Source organism: Peromyscus californicus, unplaced genomic scaffold (assembly GCF_007827085.1).
Source record: "Peromyscus californicus insignis strain IS unplaced genomic scaffold, ASM782708v3 Scaffold_7__1_contigs__length_154581171, whole genome shotgun sequence".
In the NCBI taxonomy this organism is placed as follows: Eukaryota; Metazoa; Chordata; class Mammalia; order Rodentia; family Cricetidae; genus Peromyscus; species Peromyscus californicus.
This window is the reverse complement of record NW_026294595.1, coordinates 65,242,217-65,251,995: the sequence shown is the minus strand read 5'-3', so window position 1 is coordinate 65,251,995 and position 9,779 is coordinate 65,242,217. Positions and strand designations below refer to the sequence as shown.

General features: G+C 36.6%; 1 protein-coding gene and 1 pseudogene across 1 annotated transcript; both read left to right on the top strand.

The window, feature by feature from the left end:
- The first annotated feature begins 501 nt into the window (after positions 1-501).
- On the top strand, positions 502-1,470 carry LOC128101723 (olfactory receptor 4C15-like). Its single transcript, XM_052725048.1, has one exon. The coding sequence runs from the start codon at positions 535-537 to the stop codon at positions 1,468-1,470; it is 936 nt and encodes a 311-aa protein (XP_052581008.1). The 5' UTR covers positions 502-534.
- A 6,360-nt stretch (positions 1,471-7,830) lies between these two features.
- Positions 7,831-8,762, top strand: LOC128101818 (olfactory receptor 4C15-like; annotated as a pseudogene).
- Positions 8,763-9,779: the final 1,017 nt, after the last annotated feature.

Below are 9,779 nucleotides of genomic sequence, written 5' to 3'. Positions count from 1 at the left end.
TACATTTCAATGTTTCACTTCAAGAATCTCATAAGGGCTCATGAAAGCTGACCCTTCAAAGAAAGGCTATTGCTCTCATCTCACCCAAGTAGATGCTTTAATCTCCAATTTTTTTTAAAGATTTATTTATTTATTATGTATACAGTGTTCTGTTTGCATGTATCCCTGCAGGCCAGAAGAGGGAGCCAAATCTCATTATAGATGGTTGTGAGCCACCATATGGGTGATGGGAATTGAACTCAGGACCTCTGGAAGCACAGCCAGTGTTCTTAATCTCTGAGCCATCTCTCCAGCCCAATCTCCAATATTTTAATGTGGCTATTTAAAGTATTCAATAATTTAACTTAACTTCAACACTACATGTTATGCAACTAAACATTTAAAAAGTTATAATATTCTTTTTTCAATAGTAAAACAATCAAGGAAGCAGCAACTTGTACATGTTGATTATATAAATTTGAATGATGTATTCTTTTCTCATAATTTCAGATTTAAGTGAACAGATTTTACTTCAGCATCATCTTCTTGAGAGTAATGCAAAACCAGAGCTTTGTCACTGAGTTCGTACTTCTTGGGCTTTCACAGAACTCAAAAGTTGAGAAAATATTGTTTGTTGTGTTTTTGTTGATCTACCTTGCAACTATTTGGGGCAACATGATGATTGTGGTGACCATCATCTATAGTCCCACACTGCTTGCCTCCCCCATGTACTTCTTCTTGATATTCCTGTCCTTACTTGATGCGTGTACTTCTTCTACTGTCACACCCAAGATGATTGTAGACTTCTTCTATGAGAGGAAGACCATTTCCTTTGAATGTTGCATGATACAACTATTTGCTGTCCACTTCTTCACTGGGATAGAGGTGATTGTCCTGTCAGCCATGGCCTATGACCGATATGTGGCTATTTGCAAGCCCTTACATTACTCATCCATTATGACCCGGAGGCTCTGTGGCATTTTGTTGACAGTATCCTGGGCTGGAGGATTCTTGCATTCTATCATACAAATTACCTTCACTTTGCAGCTGCCCTTCTGTGGACCTAATGTCATTGATCATTACGTGTGTGACTTGTTCCCATTACTGAAGCTTGCCTGTACTGACACACATATATTTGTTATCTTGGTGTTTGCTAACAGTGGGTCTATCTGCATCATAATCTTTTCTATTTTGCTTGTCTCCTATGGTGTTATATTGTACTCTCTGAGAGCCCACAGCTCTGAGGGGCGACTTAAAGCTCTCTCCACCTGTGGATCCCACATTACTGTTGTGCTTTTGTTCTTTGTGTCATGCATATTAATGTATGCAAGACCATCAACTGGTTTCTCTTCTGAAAAAAATGCATTTGCATTTGCCACCATCATGACACCACTTCTGAACCCTATGGTTTACACTTTCAGGAATAAGGAAATAAAGAATGCTATCAGGAGAATGTGGAAGAGATTGACAATGGTTTCTGATGATCATTAAAATTTTATACTTGCAATACTGGGTGGCAGGAACCAGTGGGTAATAGCATTTGTTGTGCAAACTAATATATTATTATCGATTCTCATAACCCATGTCAAAAATCAGGCATGGTAGCACACTTTTAACAAAATACTGGTAAAGGGAGGTATTGTAGAGCCCAAAGGTTCTTACCAAAAAGAAAAAGGTCAAAGCTCATTGGAGACCTTGTCTTAAGGAATGATGTAGAGAACAATAAATGGATAGAGTCGGTGCTTTCCTTTGTATCAGCATGCATGTGGACAGGTACATGCACCATTCACACCTCATTTATATACATATCTATACACAATTCATATAGGTACAGACACACACACATACACAAGAATCAATTACACTTACAAAATTAATCTAAAAATTTAAGAAGTCACTATTTACTAGGAAAAATATTTTATCCATTAGTCATTATTTTAAAAAAGATGGCATCATTTTCTACAGGACGCATTAACAACATGATGAAGAAACTGTGTTTCTGAAATCATACTTTCACTATGAATTGATCAATTAGTATTAACATGTAAAAATTAAAGCCAGTTTAGATTTATGCTGTCATAAATTCAATGACTTTTGAAAGCATTGGAAGTGGTAAAATTGTCTTACTTAAAAATGCGTATTTGATGTAAGAAGAAATGTATAGGAGAATATGTAAAACCTGAAGTCTAAGTATTGCTGGATTATTTGAACATATTTTAAAATTGGGTTTACTCATGCCCGGAGGAAGTATTGAGTTGTGTCTTGAATTTCTAAAAGGACTAGACACTAGAATTTCCAAGGATTGAAGTGACTATGCCTCTTGAATGAGCTCTGTGACCTAATTCCCTTGGAAAATTCCATGTTATAGCATAAACCAAAGGCAAATATTGATTATTACCTAAGATGTTCATATACTGAGCACATATATCCTGTTATTTACAGATGTCTTAGCTATGGTTTCTATTGCTCTGAAGAGATACCAAGACCGTGGCACCTCCTATAAAGGGAAATATTTATTAAGGGTGGCTGACAGTTTTAGAGGTTTAGTGCATTATTATCATGTCAGGATATGGCAGCATGCAGGAAGACATGGTGTTGATGAAGGAGTTGAGACTGGAGAATGAGCTACATCTGATTATGTAGGCAACAGGAAGTGAATTGAGACACTGGGCATTATTTTGAGCATAGGAGACCTGAAAGCCCACCCCCACAGTGGCATCCTTCCTCTAACAAAACTGCACCTACTTCAGTAATGCCACACCTCCTAATAGTGCCACTCCCTGTGAACTTAAGGGGACCAACTACATATAAACTACCATAACAGAGAAGAGAATCTAGAGGAAACAGATTTGAAATTTGTTTTCACAAGGTTAATAAATTTCAATTAATGTTATGATGTCATTGTTCAGTTTTCTGGTATAATTTGTTTGGATTTTTTGGGGGGGTGGTTTCATTTGTCCATATGAATTTACATCATTTCATTGCTTCTCTGTTCCTTTCAATTCCTTCTGTGTTTGTCACCCTTTTTTAAATGCATGTCCTTTTGTTCTCCAATTATTGTTGTTACACACACACACAGAAACACATACACATATAAACACACACATACATATAACACATATATTTATAAATACAAAAATTGAGTTTATTGTTGAAAATGTGTGTGTGTATGTGTGTGTGTGTGTGTGTGTGTGTGTGTGTGTGTGTGTGTGTGTGTGTGTGTGCATGTGCGCGCACGTGCATTTGGAGCTTAGTTCTTAGAATTTGGTAACATATTATAAACTTTTCCTTGGAGAAGACTGATAATCCTTCTGATTTTAATATTCTTAAATTTGTCTAATCATGTGAAAAATTACATTCATATTGTCAATATATATCAATGATCTATGCAGCTTATATAGTTTTATGTCACTTTATATTTTCTTCTTTTATTTTTGTTTTGTTTTCTTGAGACAGGGTCTTTCTACCATAGCCTTGGAAGTCCTAAAACTCACTACTTAGGCAAGTCTGGCCTTGAATTCACAGATATTGACCTGTGTCTACCTCCTATGTGCTGGGAAAAATGATTGGACCACCATGCCCAACATTTTATATTTTCTTATACTCAAGTTTCATGCAGAATCTTCACAAATTAATTGAATGTGACATACTTTCTCTTTTTGATTGAAAGCTCTAACATTCCAAGGGAATTTTGTCACCCATGGGAAATGCCAGCTGGCCTAGTCATCTTATTTGTTAAGAAATTCAAGAACTTACTAAAATTTTCTACAATACATGAATGAACTCACCTTAAAATGTATTCAGTACTAAATGCTAATACTATATGGTCAGTCCTTGGTTTTATATGCCACAGCCAAGAAATAAAAAATGTGTATGAGATTAAATTAATTTCCACTGGAAAGTGTATGTATGAAAAATTAAACATTGATTAAAACAGTATAAAACAATGTGTGTGAATCTCATGAAAGCCAATGTGTAACGGAAGTTTGGATATGCTAGGATACTCTCAATCAATTCCTGGGATTTTCATGTTGTTCTTATAGCAGCTGCATCTTTCTAAGGTTCTTGTCCTACCCTTATGTGTTCTTCTTGGTTAAGTAGTTCATATGTTCCTACGAACTATGAATTAGCTTAAGAGATGGAAATCGGATATCAGTATATTAATAATTGCTTTTGGAAGTTGTGAATACAAAGGTTGAAAGAAACCTATGAAATAAAATAGTGAACATACTACCCCAACGTACTCATTATACTTTTTTCATAATATATCTCATTCAAGCATTTTTTAAAAATTTTCCCTGAACTCCAGTTGCACAGCTGTAGACTCTAGCAGTGCTATGCTGGGGGAAAAGAAGTTACGGTTTTCAGTTGTGAAGTCAAAAATGGATGCCATTTACACAATTTTATTCCTACTTGTTTAAAGATCAGAACCTGGTGAGTTTCTCTTATACCTTACTGATACACATGAGAACTTACAGAGACTGTGACACACACAGGTTCAAAGCAGGTAGAAACCCTGCACTAAAAGTGGAAAATGGACTCAAAGTCCCTCTTCCTAACTAAAAAGCTACTTGCAATTGATTCCAGCTTGGAAAAGCAAAAGCAGTTTTCTTCAATGGAGTGTCACTGGGTATTTCAACAACACTCCAAAGTAGGACCCATGCCTGCCTTGTAATTTGCCAATACACAATGGAACCCAAGTGTCTTGGTGGATTTTGTTGTGGTGGTATTTTATTTGTGCTCTAACAAACAAAGCTTGCTTGGGGATCAGAGGACAAAGCCAGTCACTATATTAAACAGAGAGGTCAGGCAGTGGTAGCACACTCCTTTAATCCTAGCATTCAGGAGGCAGAGATTCATCTGGATCTCTGTGAGCTCAAGGGCACACTGGGAACAGAGCCAGGCCTGGTGGCACATGCCTTTAATCCCAACACTAGTTAACCATAGAGATCTGGAGGTCTGTACAGACAGACAGAAAGTGACAGAGCTGGGCAGAAAGAGGAAGTGGTGTAGCTGGGCAGAGAGAGGAAATAAGATGGCAGGTCACAGAAAGATATACAGGCATGGATATACAGGAAGGAGATTTCTCTTGGGCTGAGGATTTCCTCACAGTAAGAACTTGTGGCTGGCTTATTCTATTCCTCTGATCTCTCAGCTTTCACCCCAATAGCTGTTTTTTGTTGTTGTTGTTGTTTTGTTTTGTTTTTGTTTTTTAATTAATAAGATCTTTTAAGATTTGTGTTACATTTTGTTTTGGTATTTTCTGTGTTTTACAGGTATTTTTTCTTTTATTTTTAAGATTACAATTATATCATTTCTCCTTACTTTTCTACCCCCCCCCCAAAACTCCAATATACCCCTCTTGTTCTCTTTCAAATCATGGTATCTTTTTTTATTAATTCTTGTTACAAATATATATATATATGTGTGTGTGTGTGTGTGTGTGTGTGTGTGTGTGTGTGTGTGTGTGTATACATAAATATTCCCAAATATAACATGATCAGTTTGGATAATGTTACTTGGATATATGTTTTTAGGTCTCAATATTTTTTATTTATTTTTGTATTTGTTTGTTTGTTTTTCTTTTTTAGTTTATAATTTAATTTAACATATCAGCCACGGATTCCCTTTCATTCCCCTATCCCGCAAACCCTCCCCCCCTGCTTTCCCCCCAGCGCACCCCCCATTCCCAGCTCCTCCAGGGCAAAGACTCCCCTGGGGATTGAGTTCAACCTGGTAGATTCAGTCCAGGCAGGTCCAGTCCCCTCCTCCCAGGCTGAGCTAAGCGTCCTTGCTTAAGCCCCAGGTTCCAAACAGCCAGCTCATGCACTGAGGACAGGTCGGGGTCCCACTGCCTGGATGCCTCCCAAACAGTTCAAGCTAATCAACTGTTTCACTTATCCAGAGGGCTTGATCCAGTTGGGGCCTCCTCAGCTATTGGTTCATAGTTCATGTGTTTCCATTAGTTTGGCTATTTGTCCTGTGCTTTTTCCAATCTTGGTCTCAACAATTCTTTTTCATACAAACCCTCCTCTTTCTTGCCAATTGGACTCCTGGAGCTCCACCTGGGGCCTGGCCATGGATCTGTGCATCCGGTTCCCTCAGACATGGATGAGATTTCTATCAAGGCAATTAGGGTGCTAATTAGGGAGCTTTGGTCATGCAAAGCAAGAGTGGTATCTAAAATTAGATTCTCTGGTGCAAGTAATTGTCTGTGTTGTCTGGGGCCACTTATTCTTAGCCTTTAACATCTCTTCTTACAATTTTTGGTTCCATAACTATTATTATTGTTTATTATTTTAGTGTGCATTGGTGTTTTGCCATGGGTGTCTAGTCCCCTGAACTCGAGTTATAGACAGCTGTGGGCTCTCATGTGGGTGCTGGCAATTGAACCTGGTTCCTCTTGAAGAGCAGTCAATGCTCTTGACCACTGAGAAATCTCTATATCCCCCTCTTATAATTATTTTTATATGATCACAATAAAAAGTTTGATGTTTTTCTGTTAAATCTTTCTGTGCAAGTGAAATACATGAAGTAACTAACATGAGTGATATTTTGACATTTTCATTTGACCTTCTGTAACCTTGGAGAAAAGTAAGTAGTCTGTTTATGAACATGTTTTAGAGTTAATTCATATATATTTCAAATTATATACATTGCCAAACTATATTTTCTGAAAAAAAGTCACATTGTATTAATAACTGGCAGGTCCTTAAGCCTCAAGAGTCTAAAATTTTATTCAAAGAGTAGTTTCTTCTTCAGATATGTGCTGCCAATGTTTTCATGTTTAGCTGATGGGCCCCTCCCTTCTGATTCCTCACCATATACTATTCTGTTACCTTTATCCAGATACCTTTCCCACAGGAAGAAAGTAATAACATTATTTAACCTTTGCAGAAAGAGGGAGATGGCAGAAAAACATTGCTACTCTGAAGTTTTCACTGAGGAAAACAGTCTCTGTCTTTACCCAGTTGACTCTGTGGTAACCTCCTGGGTGTTGGTGTTTGGATCTCTTAAGATCCCAGATTCATCATCTGCTCCTTGTTTTATATCTTAACAATTTTGTTATAAAATTTGAGGAAATAAAATAGAATCAATAACCTTTGCCACATACTTTTGACTGGAGGATGAGTTTTGAAGCTTACAGTAGCTTGTAGTCTCACTAATTTCATTTAGTTTTCATGACAGCATCCTGATTTTTTATCAAGTTCTGGTCACATTTTAAAATGATGATTTTAAAGTAAAATTTCAACATTTTCAAACATACAACAGATTGAAATTTCTTTAAAGAAGTGTAGATTATTTTTTTGATGCTAAAATATTGTTCATGGTTGTAAAAGAATCCACAGTGCAGCCAGATTTTCAAGTGAACAATTTATCACTTTTCTTGTTGGTACATAAGTTAGCATTCTGATTCATCACTAATGATTAGTCATCCTGGCCTAATTCATGCAATGTCATACAGTATTATTAAGTTATTATCCTTTGTTCATATCTAGAATATAGTTTCTAAATGCTTTTTAACATTTCACTTCAAATATACTAAGATAATGATATGACTGTTCCAAGATACATTATTTCACTCCTCCAACATAGAGCAGATTCTTTCATTTCAGTATTAAAAATGTGTCCATTATAAGGTATTCAAAATTTTATTCTCATCTCAATTCTGCATGTTATATAACTAGACACTTTATAAACATTGTGTTCCTGATAGAAATGACTTAAGATAATTTTGCATAAAGGCACACCAACTTGTTAATAGTGATTCTGTAAACTGCATTAAGTATTTGTTTCCTTCCAATTGTAGATGTACTTGAACACATCTTACTTTCTCATTATCTTGTGATCATGGAAAACCAGAGCTGTGTCACTGAGTTCATATTCCTGGGCCTTTTACGAACTCAAAAGTTGTAAATATTGTTTGTTGTATTTTCTTTGGTCTACTTGCAACTATTGGAGGAAATATGATAATTGTGGTGACCATTATCTACAGCCCTGCACTGCAGGGTTCCCCATATACTTCTTCTTGACATTCCTGTCCTTACTGGATGCATGCACTTCTTATACTCTCACACTCAAGATGATTGTAGATTTCTTCTATGAGAGGAAGACCATTTCCTTTGAATGTTGCATGACACAACTATTTGCTGTCCACTGCTTCACTGGGGTAGAGGTGATTGTCATGTCAGCCATGGCCTATGACCACTATGTGGCCATTTGCAAGCCTGTACATTACTCTTCCATTATGACCTGGCGGCTCTGTGGCATTTGGGTGGTGGTATCCTGGACAGGAGGGTTTTTACATTCTACTGTACAAATTATCTTCACTTTGCAACTGCCTTTATGTGGACCCAATGTCATTGATCATTCCTTGTGTGACTTGTTCCCATTACTGAAGCTTGCCTGCACTGACATACACATATTTGTGATTTTGGTGTTTGCTAACAGTGGGTCAATAAGCATCATTATCTTCTCTATATTGCTTGTCTCCTATGGTGTCATATTGTATTCTCTGAGATCACACAGCTCTGAGGGGCGACTTAAAGCTCTCTCTGCCTGTGGATCCCATATTACTGTTGTGCTTTAGTTCTTTGTCCCATGTTTTTTAATATATGCACGACAAACAACTGCTTTCTCTTCTGAAAAAAAATGCGTTTGTGTTTGCCACCATCATGACACCACTTCTGAACCCTATGGTTTACACTTTCTGGAATAAGGAAATAAAAACTGCCATCAGGAGAATGTGGAAGAGATTGACAATGGTTTCTGATGATTATTAAAATATGACACTTCCAATGCTGGGGAGATAGACCAGTGGGTAAGAGCCCTTGTGGAAATGTAAGCAATTATTTCTGAATCCCAGCACCCATATCAGAAATCAGTCATGGCTTAACACTTTTAAGCAAATACTGATGAAGTGAGGTATTCTTGAGCCCAAAGGCTCTTATGAAAACCAGTGAGGTCAAGGTTTAGTGGAGACTTTGTCTTTAGGAAATAACGCAGAAAGTAATAAATGGACAGAGTTAGTGACTTTCTTTTACTCAACATGCATGTGGACAGATACCTATATCATCCACCCCTCATTTCTATTCACATGTACACACTATTCACACAAATACACAGGTACACACACGTACATACACACAAACACAAGATTCAATAATTACACTTAGGAAACTAGTCTAAAAAAACCAAGAAGTCTCTATTTACTAGGAAAAGCATTTTATTAATTAGCCATTATTTTGAAAAAGATGGCACCAGTTTTTATGGGATGCACTAACAATATGATAGGAAAACTGTGTTTTTGAGTTAACACTTGCACTATAAATTGATTAATTAGCATTAAACAGTGAAAATTAAAGCCAGTTTAATTTTATACTTTCAAAATTTCATTGATTTTTTTTGAAACTATTGAAGGGGTAAAACTGGCTTACTAAATTAATGTGAATTTGAAATAAGGAGAAGAATGATATGAAAATTCTCTGAGAAAAAATGTGTCCCTCTATGACATTGAGACAATGTGAAATCTTAGGACCTAGAAATGCCCTGGAGGGTAGGTAAAGCCTGAGTTCTAAGTGTTGCTTGATCATGTCAACACATTTTAAATGAGGCTCTATTTGTGCCAGAAGGAAAAATTGAGTTAGGTCTTGAGTTTCTAAAAGGACTAGACAATCAGAATTTCCATTGTGTGGTATGACTACCCCTTTAAAATGAGTTCTATAACCTGCTTCGTAGGAAAAACCCATGGTACAACATAAAACAAAGACAAGTATTGATTACTACCTGAAATGTTTATA

Excerpts from the sequence above, each read along its gene's own strand:
- LOC128101723 (XM_052725048.1), top strand. The coding sequence starts at position 535 with ATGCAAAACCAGAGCTTTGTCACTGAGTTCGTACTTCTTGGGCTTTCA.